This window comes from Manacus vitellinus, unplaced genomic scaffold (genome assembly GCF_001715985.3).
Source record: "Manacus vitellinus isolate BGI_N305 unplaced genomic scaffold, ASM171598v3 scaffold_48_pilon, whole genome shotgun sequence".
Classification (NCBI taxonomy): domain Eukaryota; kingdom Metazoa; phylum Chordata; class Aves; order Passeriformes; family Pipridae; genus Manacus; species Manacus vitellinus.
Genome location: NW_021940593.1, coordinates 4,965,880 through 4,980,714, shown reverse-complemented (window position 1 = coordinate 4,980,714; position 14,835 = coordinate 4,965,880). Strand labels below are relative to the sequence as shown.

General features: G+C 49.3%; 1 protein-coding gene across 2 annotated transcripts; it reads right to left on the bottom strand.

Annotated features, from left to right (window-relative positions):
* Positions 1-19: 19 nt before the first annotated feature.
* A1CF (APOBEC1 complementation factor) lies at positions 20-14,305 on the bottom strand. Of its 2 annotated transcripts, none has more exons than XM_029962621.1 (8): positions 14,154-14,305; positions 11,615-11,749; positions 11,192-11,322; positions 9,548-9,786; positions 6,264-6,428; positions 2,941-3,038; positions 1,823-2,093; positions 20-390 (listed from the first exon to the last, which is right to left on the bottom strand). In XM_029962621.1, exons 1-8 carry the CDS (start codon positions 14,250-14,252, stop codon positions 86-88), a joined length of 1,443 nt encoding a protein of 480 aa, XP_029818481.1. In that variant the 5' UTR covers positions 14,253-14,305; the 3' UTR covers positions 20-85. The 2 variants fall into 2 exon arrangements, with proteins under 2 accessions (XP_029818481.1, XP_029818482.1); XM_029962622.1 differs by having other exon boundaries at positions 21-366.
* Positions 14,306-14,835: the final 530 nt, after the last annotated feature.

Sequence of the window (14,835 nt, the reverse complement as noted above, 5' to 3'; positions counted from 1 at the left end):
CTACAGCGAGGTGGGTGGATATTACAAGGCACAACCAGCATCACTGATTTTTTTAATGTTTTTGGAGGTGCAAGAAGGGATTTAATTAGCAGTCCCCAGTGCAGATCCCATCAGGGGCCTGTTTTCCCGAAGCATTTTGGGCAGAGGCGACGGTTGGCCGGGATATTGATGCTATTTTCGGTACCTGAGGAGCGAGTTTGATCCCTTGGGGCTTTAGTGTGACGTGGTTCATCGGCGTGAGCTCCATCCCTGGCAGGAGGTCGTAGAGTTTGTCCTCTCCCCTCTTTTCTTTGAGCTGGTATCCTCGGCCCAGGCCCGTGTACGCCAGGTAGCCGCGACCTCCCAGGCCTCTAACTCCCGCAGCCCCTACAGGTACATTCATGTAAATTTCTAGGAATGTAAGAAGGCATTAAACTGAATCAAATCACGGGAAAAACGACCCTGATCCTTGCTGAAATGGAAAAGTTAGCCCTGCTTGCTGGGGGAGGGAGGGGAAGAAGACGGGCAGGAGGCCCCTCTGTGGGATAACCCCGGCTCGACACCAACACCCTTTCTTTTTGGGCTCTTATGCTTGGGTAGGGGAGGCTTTTTTGGGGAGACCTGCTTCCTTCTGACCCATTTCCCACCTTCTCTAGCCAGTTTTGATTTCGTGATGCCTTTCTACCCACATTTGTAGCTGAAATGTGGAGAGGGGACAGCTGGTATCTTTTGTTACCCACCAGCGTAATTTCACCTTCTGGAAGAATTCAGAGTTTATACAATTTCACCCTTATATAGATGAAAATCCCTTTTTGTTTTCCCCCATTACACTTCCATTTTTCCTCAGGGAACCCCGCTTGGGGGTCTGGGGAGAACATAAGGCGAGAGAGGGATGGTGGGTTATCACATCTGCACCTTTCCCAGTGCAAACTTCATAGAAGCTGCTTTCACCTGTGTGGGAAAAACATGAGGTGCAAGGGGTGTTCCTGGCTGCCCTGTCCCCTTCCTTGTGAAGGGAGAAAAACTGGCCATGATGGTCCTTGTTAGCCCTGTTGGGGTGCCACACAGAGTCCCAGCCTGCTGTGGGACTTGGCCACGGGCTTGGGGACACAAGGCATAATCTTTGGAGGGAGGATCAAATGAGCAGAGTTATTTATTTATTTTTCTTTTTTTTTGCTAACCCTAAACTTACTTCTGCACTTACCAAATGATGTCTGCACTGATATTTAATTTGGGGCTATCTGAGTAGGGGGATTTGATTTGGTCCCAGGTGCAGTGACCCAGTAGTTTTCAGAAATACCCTGGTTATTATAAGGCTGATGACCCCCCAAAACAGGGCTCCCTCTCCCAGAGCACATCATTAATGGCTTTCTTGATTTCAGTGCTGGCTCCCTACCCTGTATTAGGGGCATGGTGACCTCCTTGGGAAGCTCCGTGGCTTTGGGTCAGAAAACACCAGGACTGGTAAAACTTTCCCTGTGACCTTCAAAGCAAAGAGGAAACACAGCGCTGAGCTGTGCTGGTGGCTGGCTGTGGGGTCTGGCTCTGAAGGGGGGAAAGGAAAATTGTTTTATTTGGTCTTCCCTGCTGGGGCAAAACCAGGATTTGTGGTTTATTTACACTGGCCCCAGGGCAATCTGGAAGCTCTTTCAGGCTTACTCCAGGAAAATGGTGATTTCTTTCAGCTTGGCCCGCTGGAAAATTGGGAAGGACAGAGGCCAAACCCCGCGTTTTCCATCCCTTTGGGACAGGGGTCCGGGAGCCAGGGCGGTGTCCAGCGACACACGTGTAGGAGGAGGAGGAGCTATTTTGCTGGAGCTGAGTGCTGTGTGGCAGGCGTTACCTCGGATGGAGGGGGGCCGGATGATGCTCCTGCTGCTGAGCCCCTTGGTGGCGGGGAAGTGCAGGTTGGGGATGGCGGCGTAGGCCTGGGGCGCGTAGAACACCGGGGCGCCCAGGTAGGCGGCGGCGGGGTCGTACACGTGCCCAAAGGTGTAGGTGTACTCCCCCGGCAGCACCGGGCCCCTGCCGCCCGTGCCACGCGTGTATCTCACGTAGCTGTCCTTGTCCACCGGCTTGGCCAAAGTCACCTCGATGGGGGACCCGTCCAGCACCTTCCCGGCGGGGAGAGAGCACGGCAGGAGGGTGAGACTCCAAAGTGCACATGGGTTATCCTGCCTAGGGAGGGGGTTTGCTAATGGGATGAGAAAATGAAGGAAACCGGCCCCAGAAATCCCCCAAATCCCCCTCCCACAGGCAAGGCAGCACCGGCTTGGTGCAAAGTCTTAGGGTGCCGAGAGCGCCCATCCCCGCCCAGTTAATTCAGATTAACTGAGTCTGCACAGCCTTCCAAAGGCTTCACTTCCCTGCCAAGGAGCTGGTAAGCCAGCGAGATTCCATGTGCTCCTGCGGGGAACAGCAGTAGCACTAAGAATAGGAGCAGGGTTAACACCTCCTTGGGAGCAGCCCCGGCACTGCAGCGCCGGGAATTACAGGCGGCGCAACAGGGACCAAATCCGGCACTCCCCCTGCAAACCCCCATCTGAACTGGGAGCAGATGTTCTGGGCTGACCTTGTCTGTCCCAGTTTGCCATTCACACGCTGCCCTGCGAGTGTTTTTGTTGGCAGACGTGGAACAAGGATGTGAGTGCGAGCCAAGGGAGCCCAAACCCCCTCTTTTGCTAGTTCTTCTTGCAGCTTCCTCTGCTTTCCCCCCCACACTTTTTCTGAGCAGTGAACTAGAGCCTGAGCTGGGCAAACATTTAGCACGAATACAGGCAGCCAAAATGAATAGTTTGTGTACATCAGAGCTGCAGAAAAACAGATTCAGGAGTATAAAAGCAGCCTGCAAAGAGAAAACAGGGATGACACCTCCAGGAGGTTTTTGTAGCTGATAAAGCAGGAGGCTTTGTTTCAGTGTCTGTAATATAATGTACCCAAGCTCCAGGAATTAGTATTTACCTTCCCATTCAATGCTTTCATAGCTTCCACAGCGTGTTCTCTCTTATTGAAGTGCACAAAGGCGTAGTCTCTAATTTTCTTTACTCTCTCCACCGCACCTGTAGAAAACATTGGAATATTAGTAGGAAATGGGTTTTAATTGGGGAATACAGGTCTGAGAGAGCAGCTGTGTCAGGTTATGAGCCCTGGGAGAGCAAAGGGTAAAAGAACAAGAACAAGAGGATACCTCTTAGGAGGTATATGGCATAGGAAAGCAAATATAGAATGGTTATAGTATTTCAAGACACCCTAGAAGGGTTGGGGAGCAGACACCAGTTTCCCTTTAAACTGGAGTGGTTTTCTCCTGTCCAAAGTGCTCTGTTGGACACTACCTTTGGTCCTGTGTCTCCCTTCTGTGACAGACCACTAAACTGGCTGAGCAGGGCTTGCACCAGCTACAAGAAACATCACTATGTGATCCCATCTCCATGGTTTCCTGCATGCATGGTGCTTGGAGGCAGCTTCAGGGAAGCTGATGCTCCTGCCATAAAACAAGGAGGCTTTTCTCTTACTCGTCAAATCGGGATGTTCAGCAAGAAGGAACAGCCAGTCCTGCCTGGGAGAAAGCAGCCCCAGGCAACAGGGAGGGGCTGGGACTGAAGGGACAGCAGGTCTCTTGCTAAGAAACAGCCTTTCCCGTGTCAGTGGGGATTCCCTGGATGCCCCAGATGGCCTGGACATGGCCCCAGTCAGCCTCTCCAGCCGAGGTGTTGACCCTCCTGGGAGCGGGCTTGGGCTGGAGACCCCCACCCTGGTGCCTCCAGCCCGAGTCCTTCTTACACCTGTGTGATCACCCAAAATAATTCAAATGTAAATGGCTTCTTGTTCTTCACTTCTGTGTCGTCCCTCTAGAGCTTTCCCTTTCCCTTGTCAGCTGCTCTGCTGTTGCACTGAGATGCTCAGCACTGAGAGGTTTGTCTCCAAAATAACCCCCCCATGGCCACAACCTTTAGACATCTGTCCTCTCTTTAATTGTTCATGTTCCCTGCTCCTGCAGCTTGGGGAGCACATCACCAACCAGCCCAGCCTCCAAAAGTACCACCCCCAAACCCATCCTTTGGAAACTCAGTTCAGGGATGCTCAACAACTCTCCCCTTGGCTTCTCACCTTTTAAAGCTGAACAGGGGCACGGGGAAATGTCACACTGCCTCAAAAACACTTGCCTAGATAAATGCAGGAGAAAATAAATTCCTCTGGTGTTCAGGGGGAGCCATTAGGGGCTGCAGTGGGATAAATGGAGCTGTCCCAGCCCATAACCTGAGCAGCACTGGAATGGTAAGCAGCACTTTGTGTCCTTCTGGGACAGAAGGTGATTTTTCCAAGCCTGAAGCTATGGGAGTTACATGCTGATGCCTCGTTTACAAGTCGAGGCTTTAATGAACTCACTGTGTTTTGAAAATCCCCCTTCTGCCTCCCTGGGAGTGTTCCACGACAGGGATCCTCTCCTGAGCCTAAAAGTTTGCTCTTCCCTGCTTCTGCCTCAGCCGGGGCAAAGCAGTGTGATAGCTCCCCTTGGAGAGAACATCCGTGGAATGTCGGAGGGGGAGCACTGCCCCCTTCAGAACGCTGGGAGAGCACGAGCTGCCTGCTGGAAACTTCAGCAGGGATGAGGAATTTTGCCAGAATCCCCAGGGAGCAAGGGCAGGGCTCTTCGGTGAGATGTGTCTCTCTATAAAAGTCACCAAGCACTGAATTTGGGACAGATTTAAGGGGTGATACTTGCAGTAAACCACAGTTTAAGATGCATAAGCAGTGTCTGTGGAGCCATAGACGTGGGAATTGCTCTGTCATGGGGACCTTTGGATCATAACTCCTTTGGATCATCTTTTATTGGGTGACTTGGTAATGTCAAAGCAGCTTCTTAATGCCCTGGATCAAATGTAACTTCAGGTAAGTGGTGCTGAAATGTGGCTCAGTGAATGAGGCAGAGAACCAAAGCAGGGGAGGGAATCATTTCACATCCTTGCTGCCTTTTTGGATCCCACTAAAACTGCATTTGTTCTCCCCAAAGCTGAAATTTTTGCTGATCTAATGTACCCACTTTATCCACCAAAATTAAAGCTGTCCATTGAAAAAAAAAAAAAACAATTAAAAAAAAATTCCAACACGAGCAGTGAAATGATGAAGTGAAAATTAAAGATGATACAGAACTTCTGCTGTTGTACTGGAAAACTTGCCTTAGGAGCAGAGCAGATGACTGTTACCAAAGTGTCAAAGGGGCATAAATGTGTTTCTGGGGAGCGTGAGCTGTTCAGTGCTCAGCAGCAAAACTGGGTAAATAAAAGAAGGAAGCAGTTAAGAGAGGGTGATGACATAAATTTAACTCAGGGGTAAAATGGGGTCTCCAACAGCTTGGTGGTGGCTAAAAGTATCAGGCAGAAATGTTGGAAGGACACAAGAAAACCTCATAAGGAGCTTTGCATTGCAGCCTAGTACAGTAAAAGGCATGTATAGAGCAGATATGAAAACTGGTGAAGAAAAAATGAAGCTCTGTAGTGTATTTTAAAAAATTAATAGAAGGAAGTTAATAGGAACGAGATGAAAGGAGATTCACATTGCCAAGCAAAAGTTCCTAATGCCTAATGGACTGTGTGGCTTGGAGAGCTGCAGAAACGGGTTATTTTTACTTTGTTGGTTTTGGGTGGAATTTCCTAAAGCTGGAGCTGCTCAGAAGTAAAATCTCCTTTGAAAGGCAGCAGGATTTTTAGCCCCAACAAATCTACTTGCTTTTTGAAAAAGCCTCACCCTAAGTGCATGTAATATAAATGCTGATTATTCACAAATTTACAGGAGAATGGGGGGGGGAAGGGATGTATGAAAATTACAGAGTTCAGAATTTAGATAGATTAGATAAAAAGAATTTGTATTAAATCACGCTATTTTTATCATTCCTTGCCATAGAAGAATGCTGAAATCACCCAGCTGCTTCACCAGCTCTCTCTCTTTTTTTTTTTTTTAAAGAAAGAACTGAAATGATTCCAAATAATTTTTATGACACAGGCATCCCCATGCAGCATTTTGGATCTCTTCCAGTTGCCAATCCCCCAAAAAAGGTTAGCAGTGTCGCTAGCTGGAAAATAAGCTGCCCTTAATGGGATGACATGGTGTGCAAGTTGGGTGGGAGCCTTCAGCCTAATGACCATTTTTGTGGCATTACACAGGAACATTTTACAGCAGAGAACCAGCTATTTTTATCTCCTCCTTTGGCATTTTATGACCAGAGAAATATTTCCACTTGCAGAAGCGGCGTTTATTCAGGAGCTGCAGCCTCAGGGGGCTCCTACCTGGTTTGATGCTGTTGAACTCCTTTTCTATGGTCTCTTCAGTGGTGGAGAGCATGAGGTTCCTCACATAGAGGATTTTTACTGATGACATGGTGTCTTCATCCACCTCCACCTCTGGCTCTGCCCAGTCCACGGCGATGGGGTGTCCCCAGAGCTGGATCCTTCCTTTAAAGGGATTGGCATGGTCAGTGTGTCAGACAGGCTCTGGTTCCTCTCCCTTCTGCTCAGACACTGTTTCGTGTGCAGTGTGAGCAGCAGAGCGGGCCAAATTCTCCAAACACAACCAGAAAAGCCTTTCTAGCTCCAAGCACTGCTGCTTCATTAACTCATTTCCGAAAGCAGATGGTCACACTTGGAGCCTGCTCCCACCAATAGTTCAAGTGCCTGCAGAAATACAGCGTCCAGAATTGAAAGAAATGGAAATATGGCATCATTCACTGAGTTCCACATTCCCTGGAGCGCTCCCTCAAAGGGAACTGTATAAAAATTCCCTTTTGGCTGCAAAAGCTTCATTCCTTAGATAACACAAAAAGGGATCCCGAAGTCCTGGCTGGATGAAATGAAACAGCAAAAGCAGGGATGTCTCTGTGTGTGTCTGAATTCCTTTGGGCCCCACTGGGTGAAGCTGCAGCAGAAGAAAGGAGGGACACGAAAAATAACGAGGCATAAACCAGGGTGTGGGTGTGGAGGGTGAGCCCCGGGGCTCTCCAAGCTGTGGATGAGCTGCTGAGGGGCAGAGAACGCAAAGAGCAAACAAAGAGGTGGTTAAAGGTGGTGGTGTCTGTCCTTATCACACTGAGGTCCATAATCGTCTGCACTGAGCCACCTAATCCCTTAAGTAGCTGCTTGGTCAATTAGTGACGTTCAATTTGTAACCGAGAGGGACTCGTCCCAGAGCTGTGGGAATGGCAGTGAGGAGCAGCGCCCCGGGCAAGGCACAGGGAGCTCGGGGAGCGATGGTTTCTTCACCTGCCGCCTTCCCCAGGTGGCACCGAGGGGCTGAACGCTGGGGACACAGCCCGGGGCGACGCCTCCGCTCCTCGAGGCTCAACCCTCCGCCCCCTGGGGACCTGAAAAGGCATCCCACACGAGCATTTCCCTGGATTCGAGGGGAATTTCCCGTGCACTTTGTCTGCACTTCATCTCTGCGTGCGTGTGTACTGCAAATGTTGCCATTTTAGATTTTATAATTAAATTAATGGTCAAGTTGGATATATGGTTATGTTGCACTCAGGCAGAATTCCACTGAACCGTTTTATTCATGTTAAATTAGTCAATGTATTAAGAAGTGCTGCTGTTGAGCTGAATTAGGTATTGTTACAATTGATAAATCGTTTAGATCCAAACCATTGATCCAGTCCAGGCTAAGTTGGGCAAGGGGCTTCACTCCCTTACTGTTTCCCTCCTTACCCTTTTGCCTCCCAGATAAATCATTCTAGATTGCTTTAATCTGGTTTTTCTTTGTGTGTTTTATCTATTTAGTAAGTAACAGAGTCAACACTGCCATAAAACTTTGTCGTGCCTTTGCAAATTTATGTTAAATCAGCTTTTGTTGATACTCTGCTGGTGATTATTTAAATGGCCTAAACCAATCATTTGCAACAGAAGGGAAAAAGAAAACCCTGCAAAACTTTCCTTGCCAGATCTAAAAAGGCATCCTACACTGCAGCTCTGCTTGGATAACCCATCTAAGATGGGGTGGGAGCTACAAGATCAGAGGCTGAGGGTAGGATTTGGAGACTCGTTTTTCTGTATTGGAAGTGTAAATGATCAAACTGAATGGAAAGATGCTGCTCCCTCTGAGTCCCTCACGAATGAGCCAGGGGCTGTGGAGTGAGGCCCAGCTGATGTCCAGCTTTCAGCACTGCACAGTCTGATTTGAGCCCCTGGTGAGCAGAAACAGAGAGATGGGTGCTCATGGTTATGTGCCCCTTTCTGAACTGCTGTTTCCAGCTCAGTAGTGGGAATAATGACCCAGCTGACTTGCAGCAAGGAGCTGAGTTTGGTCCTGCACCAGCCTCTTGCTAAACTTCCACCCTCTGGTTTTAGCCAGGAGACAGGACGAGGTTTTAAATTTTTTTTAAGCTCCATTTTTGAGCATCTCTGTCTCTTCTACAGAGCTCCCTCAAAGAGCAGCGAGGTTCAGACTAAAGGAAGGGTCTTGATAAGGATATTCCACCTCTCATCCATCCAGTGAATCCCCTGGACACACATTCAGCTCCGGCTTGGAACGTTTTTGCAGTTCCTGCCGTATGTTTGGAACATCAGAAGATGTCTGGCTCCTGCTCAGGCCTTTGAAATTCCCAAAAACTGTTTGCTGAGATGTCCCCAAATTGGAGATTGCACATGTCTGTTCACGTGTGCCCCTTCCATCTGTCTCGCTGCCTTTGCTCAGGGTTTCAAGCGCTCTGTTCCCTCCAGGCTGGTTGGCAGCTGTGGCTCTGCCTGCTCCTGCCTTCCTTCTCCATGGAGAAACCACGGAAGAGTGGTGCTGAAGCACAGAGCAGCTGAGTGTGCTCCCAGAGTCAGGGAGTTCTGCTGAAGTGACGCAGAAAACGCAGAATAAAAGGAAGAATAGTGTGAGATATCCCACAATATCCAAGAGTATTCAGTGCTCAGATCATGCTCTTTTTTTTTTTTTCCACAGTAAGTAAAAAGGATTTAAATTATGCAGGATGTTTCATGGGCTGTCAGATAGAACAGGTGAAAGAAGGCTGGGGGGTTATGAACAAGTCTCAGACCAGAAGGTTTTTTGGATGCTTTCCCCAGCAAGTGAGCTGGGTTCAACAAAGCAGTGCAGAAGCTGTTGAACACAAGAAAGCAAGAGGAAAGTGGTGAAACTCCTGCAAATGCACTGAATGTTGAGTGGCTTCTTCCTCTAACACCTGCTAAACCCCTCTCTGCTTCACAGTGGCCTTTGCCTGTCCCCCAGCACTAAATTTCATAGACTTATTCTCAACATTGTTTAAAGCAGTTCCTCACTCAAAATTTTCTTCCCACACGGAAAATAACCTGATTTCTGGAGCACCCTCAGTACTTTCTCAAGAATGAATCCGTTCTCGGGTGCCATAACAGAGGCTGTGTTTTATGTATAACCCAACTATAACCACAGGATAAAACACACCCTCCAGCAGAGCTGTCTGGACACACGCAGCCCAGATCCCTCCAGCTGTATTTTACCAAACCCCAGCCCCTGAGTGCCCGGCGTGGATAAGCAGCGCGGTGCTCCCCCGGGAGCTGCAGTGAATCGCCCCCCTGAGCCAAACCCTTCCCTCTGTGCTGACCTGGGAGCAGTTTCCTCCTGGCCATGGCTGCAGCCCGGTGGCTTTCGTACTCCACGAAGGCAAAGCCCCTGTTCTTGGTCTTGTCGGCGGCGCTGGGGTACACGATGACGTCCACCACGCCGTCCGTCACCTTCTTCATCTCCGCCAGGATCTCCTCCCTCTTCTTGGTCTTGGGGATGCCCCCCACGAACAGGCGGCAGTTGTCCACGCTGGCACAGACCCCCAGGAGCCGCCCGTTCCTGAGCACAAAGGACACTGCTGGTTTGTCGGGGGCAGAGAGAGGGGAAGGTTAAAACAAACCCCCTCTCTCGCCCCGAAACGCGAGGCCTCCTGCTTCGGAGCCGGGTGTTGTTTTGGGTACTCCGGTGGTCTTGCTCAGAGGCTGCCACTCTGCTAAATCTGACATCAGAGTCAGGCAGCACAGCTGAAATGAAGGATTTGAGGGCAGGGAGAAACCAAAGTCAGACTTTGCTTTTGCTTCCTGGGATTCTCCCTTTTGCTCTTTGCTGCTACCAGGCAGCTGTGCCCACACCTGGGGGTCACAGCACTGACCCTTGTGTTACCACCCAGTATGAGCCAAGATCTGTTGCATTCATCAGTGACTTGTGGCTTCCCACTCATGACTGGGCCTCACAACTGAGGTTTTGGGGAAAGAAAACCCCTTGTCACGGAGAGACACCCTTTGGGGCCTCACTGATGGCAACTGTTGTGCAGATCCCGAAGTAAAAACTTCCTTACACGCACCTTGTTCACCTCTTCGTGGTCAAAGTATCTCTTACAGGTCTTGAGAAGTCAAGAACTTATTTAGAGGAGTCTTTGGAACAAGGGAAGGAAGTGGAGGAGGTGGAGGTGGATGAAGCCTGATCCCTGAGACCTTCCAGCCTCTGATACAAATCACATTTCCAAGCCCTCTCTGTGCCTTGTGATCTGCTCATCCTTAGGGTTGCTAGTAAAGCAGTTCACAACCCATCTTTTTTTATTAAAAACAAAAATGAAAGCCATAAAGTTGCCAGAATGGTTTATCTCAAAAGGCTTTTAAGCAGAGACATCTACTCATCCCACTTTGAACTGGAAAAAAACAGTAAGTGTGGTTGAAATCAAAACAAAACATTGATGGGCCCATATGTTGTTGATTTCTGGGTGTTTTGTTCCCAATTTTTAGTCACAACCATGAGGGCTTTTTCTGTTCCTTTCTATTAGGAAATGTCACTGTTCTGCCAATTGGTTTCCATCCTATTTCAGCATTTTTTGCAATTGCTCTGTCTCCCAGAACACATCCACGGTATCTGTCACGAGAGAGGCTGTGAATAGGAATAAATCAACAACAAACAGCTCAGAGGGGAAGGTGAAACAAACAGCAGTGCCTGGGGGAAAGTTAATTTCATCCAAAGCAAAATATTTTTTTTCCGATGGATTTTTCTGTTGTTGTTTTGTAAGAAATTCCCTGCCAAAGATGTTGACTCTGAAGAGTCCTTTGTACCAGGGCAGAAAGCAGCAACTGCACAGGGAGACAAGAGTAGATCTCCTCTCAAAGCTCAGGTATCTAAATAACTTTGCTTTGGGGCTGCGAGGAAAAATATACCTTACACACCACCCCAGCTGTCTGTGGTTTAAAGCTGATGTGAAGGTGTTTGCCAGGCTTACCTAATTTCATAATTGTTGAGGGTCTTTATTGCGTTCTTCGCCTCCTGTTTGTTGGAGAAGGTCACAAAGGCATAGCCCCTGTTGTTGCCATTGAAGTCCATCATCATTCTCATTTCATAGATTTTGCCAATCTGCAAACCAGAAAGAAAGAGGTTTGTTGGCAAGGTGGGAGGTGTTTAAAGGTCAGAGCTCGCCCAGTCATCTGGGCCAAATCATCACAGAATCCCAGACTAGTTTGGGCTGGAAGGGCCCTTAAAGCCCAACTCATCCCACCCCCTGCCATGGGCAGGGACACCTCCCACCAGCCCAGGTTGCTCCAAGCCCCATCCAACCTGGCCTCGGGATCAGCTCTGGTTCAGCCCTGGAAGGCAGCTCTGAGCAGCCCCAGCCCCTGCCATGCCCCCACCCTCCGTGCAGTCTCACTTTCTCGCACAGTGGGATAAGTTCATCTTCGAAGAGGTCCCGGGGCAGTTTCCCGATGAAGATCTCGCAGCCCCTCTCCGGGGGAGGGCCATCCCAGCCCGGGGGGGGTCCTCCATATTTCCTCTGCCCATTTTCCTGCCACAGAGAGAAAGGAAAGATAGAGATTAGATGTATTTGGAGATAAATTTTTAAACATGGATCCCTTCTAGGGAATGACCCTTCAGACACGCTGGAGGCAGGCACCCTCCTTCCCTTCAAGGAGCAGCTCTTCCCAGACTCCTTGGAGGTAACCTGGTGTGGAATGGTTGTCCCACTGCCAAATGTGTACCTGGATAACCCAGTCAGGCTACTGGGGATGTGCTGGGGAAGGGTGTGGTTTGCACTGAGTTTTGCTAAGGAACATTCAACTCAGCTGCTACTTCGGGTGTCCGAGATGGAGATGGTCAGATAATTGCCTGGGAAATGTCTCCCTGGCTCTGGGAGGGGAATCTCTGTGGGCTGTGTGTCATTGTGGACTGTGTAACAGAGCACCTGCAACACTTATAACTTGTCATGATTCTTCATCCAGTCATGAATATTTATTAACAATGAAATCACCTCTTATTTCGGTGACTGATGGAGAGCTTCCTACTCTACAGAGCAAAGAGAAGGTACCAGAAGGGCTGTGTTTGAAAGCAGAAGGACTCTCCAAAACCAGAAGGCATCAGGACCTCAGAAAGAGCCAACAGAGAGGGAAAGGTGGGCATGCAGGGGAAAATCTGGGAGAGAGATGGAAGTGCAGGGGTCCAGCCAGTGAGCCCTGGGCACTGTTGGCATCAGGTTGTGCTGGAGCTGCTCAGTGCCTTTGAGGAGAGACACTTGTGCCAGCAGCTGGGAGAGTGGAGAGGAGGCAGTGCCTGGCACAAAGCATGGGGAGGACCTGGAGGTGGGCATGGAGACGTGGTGCACCCTGACACCCCCCCTTTCCTGCACCCAGGAGTGGGGCAGCACTTTCTGTGACTGTGCCAGGGATTTCAGAGGAGGAGGACTGGGCAGAGGAGATGGCAGAGACAGCCCCACGGCAGGGACAGAGCAGGGCCATCGATGGTGGGTGGCCCTGTGAGGGGTAAAGGGTGACACCTGCCTACCCAGGAGCTCCTTCAGGCAGAGGGCAGATCTTGGCCCCCAACAGGTGTGGAGACCAGTCAATATTTCCTCTTTTTGGTATGTTTTTGCTAGATGGGTGTGTCTCTGTTCTCCTATTTTTAATCATCTTTCCTGTATTGTTTCATTTTCCTTCCTTCCTTCCTCCCTTTCCTTCCTTCCTGCCTCTCTTCCTTCTCCTGTCCTACCAGAGGAGCTGGGACTCCAGTCCTTTTTCTATTTTTGGCTCCCTGGCCATTTCTTTGGTCACTCCCCACTCTGGGATTATTCCAGGCAGGCGAATGCCTGTACAGCTGACTTTGGAGGAAGGCCTAAAGCAGGTCAGCAAACAGGGATCCTTACAGGAAAATAGGAATATACCAGAAGGTCTTTTAGTTTTCTTGACCCTATAACAGGAAGTGTCCAAGGCCAGGTTGGAGCAACCTGGGCTAGTGGAAGGTGTCCCTGCCCATGGCAGGGGGTGGGATGAGATGGGCTTCAAGGTCCCTTCCAACCCAAACCAGTCTGGGTTTCTGGGATTCTGAGAAAGCCACAGTAAATATAAGACATAGAGAAGTCATTTACCTTCTGGGTCAGGTACAGTAAAAAGCCACCTCAGGGCCAACAAACCCAGCAGCTGGCCTGCTCTTGGGGCACACCGGATTGAGGGCTCCAGGAAAACGCTTTTTCCCAGGAATCTCGGGTTTTCCTTTGGGCTGTTGTGCCCTCTAGTGCTATGCAAAGCAAGGCAAAGTTCAAGGCCTCCACCTGCCTAAAATTCAGTGGTTTCAGCTACTTCTTCCAGGATGCACAGTCGGTCATATCAGTGCCCAGTGGTTTCGAAAAAGCAGCTCGTTTTGGTGGTGCTAATTGAGAAACACTTCTTCAGGGGGGTTTGGGGGGACATGCCCAGTCTCCACCTTGGAGGCCACCACAGAAGGCCTTGATCATGGAGACCTTGAAGACTAAGCTGGGAGCAAACCTTTGGTGTCTGGGCAGGTGAAGCACCTGCCTCACCTGTATCTATACAAAAGGCTGACCTGGTGGTGACATGCTGGGCTTCCCAGCTCAGTCCAGCCACGCTCTTCTGAAGCTTCATCGGGTGGGTTTTATTTGCTAAACTACCTCTGCAGCCGTGGCTTTGAGACACCAATCCCAACCTTCACTCAGCAGTGCTTAGGGCTGGTTTTTTTATTGTGATTTTTTAAACCATAAATTCCTGGAGGAATTTATTGTCTTCACGAAAGACAGCACCTATTCCATGTGGTTAAGGACAAGCACACGTGTCAGAGAAAAACAGAGGGAAAAGGAATGAGCCAGGAGCACCTCATGTGCAGATTTCCTGCTCGAGCCCCTGCTGAAGCTCCAGGATGAAGCTGGACACTGCACACAAAAGGATGTGACCATGAATTCCTACCTGGATCAAATTATATCCCGTTCGCTGAATTAAGGCACGGAGGGCGGCTTCTTTCTGTGTGCCGGTCAATCCATCCCCGGATTTGTGATTTGATTCCATTGTGAGTGATTATCAGCAAAAAATCAGGTTAATTAGGGGTGCTCACTGCAATCAAATTTAAGATAAATTAAATCAATTAATACGGCTCGGAGGAGAAAGTCCACCCTCCTGAGAAAGACAACAGGATCGTTCTTCCTAAATCGGTTATTTCTGAGATAAAAACAACACAAAACAACAGCGACCATGGGGGGGGGAAAAAAACCCAAAATTATCCCCCTTGAGCATGAAAGTAAACAGCATTTAAACCCACAGTCAGACTTTGGATAGTGCTCCAGTGAGATGCAGGGGGAATTTGTAACCCACCAGCAGTGCTCGAGTCTTAGGAGGGGGATATATGTCAAATGTAAGTGACAATGGGTCCTTCAGGCCATGGCATGATGTTGACACTGGAAAGGGAACCTCCTACCAACCATGTCCAGCCCTTTATGAAAAACAAGCCCTGGGTCCAAATTTAGCCTATTTTTATTTTTCAAAATAAAGGACATGGGAGAACTTCAGATCTTGCCTGGGTTCGGGGCTGGGGTTCAGATGTTTTGGTTCAGAGCTGTAGTTTTAGCTCCTGGCTAATTGTGGGATTTTTTTT

Excerpts from the sequence above, each read along its gene's own strand:
- A1CF (XM_029962621.1), bottom strand. The coding sequence starts at position 14,252 with ATGGAATCAAATCACAAATCCGGGGATGGATTGACCGGCACACAGAAA. Across the intron at positions 6,429-9,547 it reads CAGGAGGAAACTGCTCCCAG|GAAGGATCCAGCTCTGGGGA; the intron begins GTCAGCACAGAG and ends ATCCCTTTAAAG. Across the intron at positions 391-1,822 it reads CCGGCCCCCCTCCATCCGAG|AAATTTACATGAATGTACCT; the intron begins GTAACGCCTGCC and ends TTACATTCCTAG.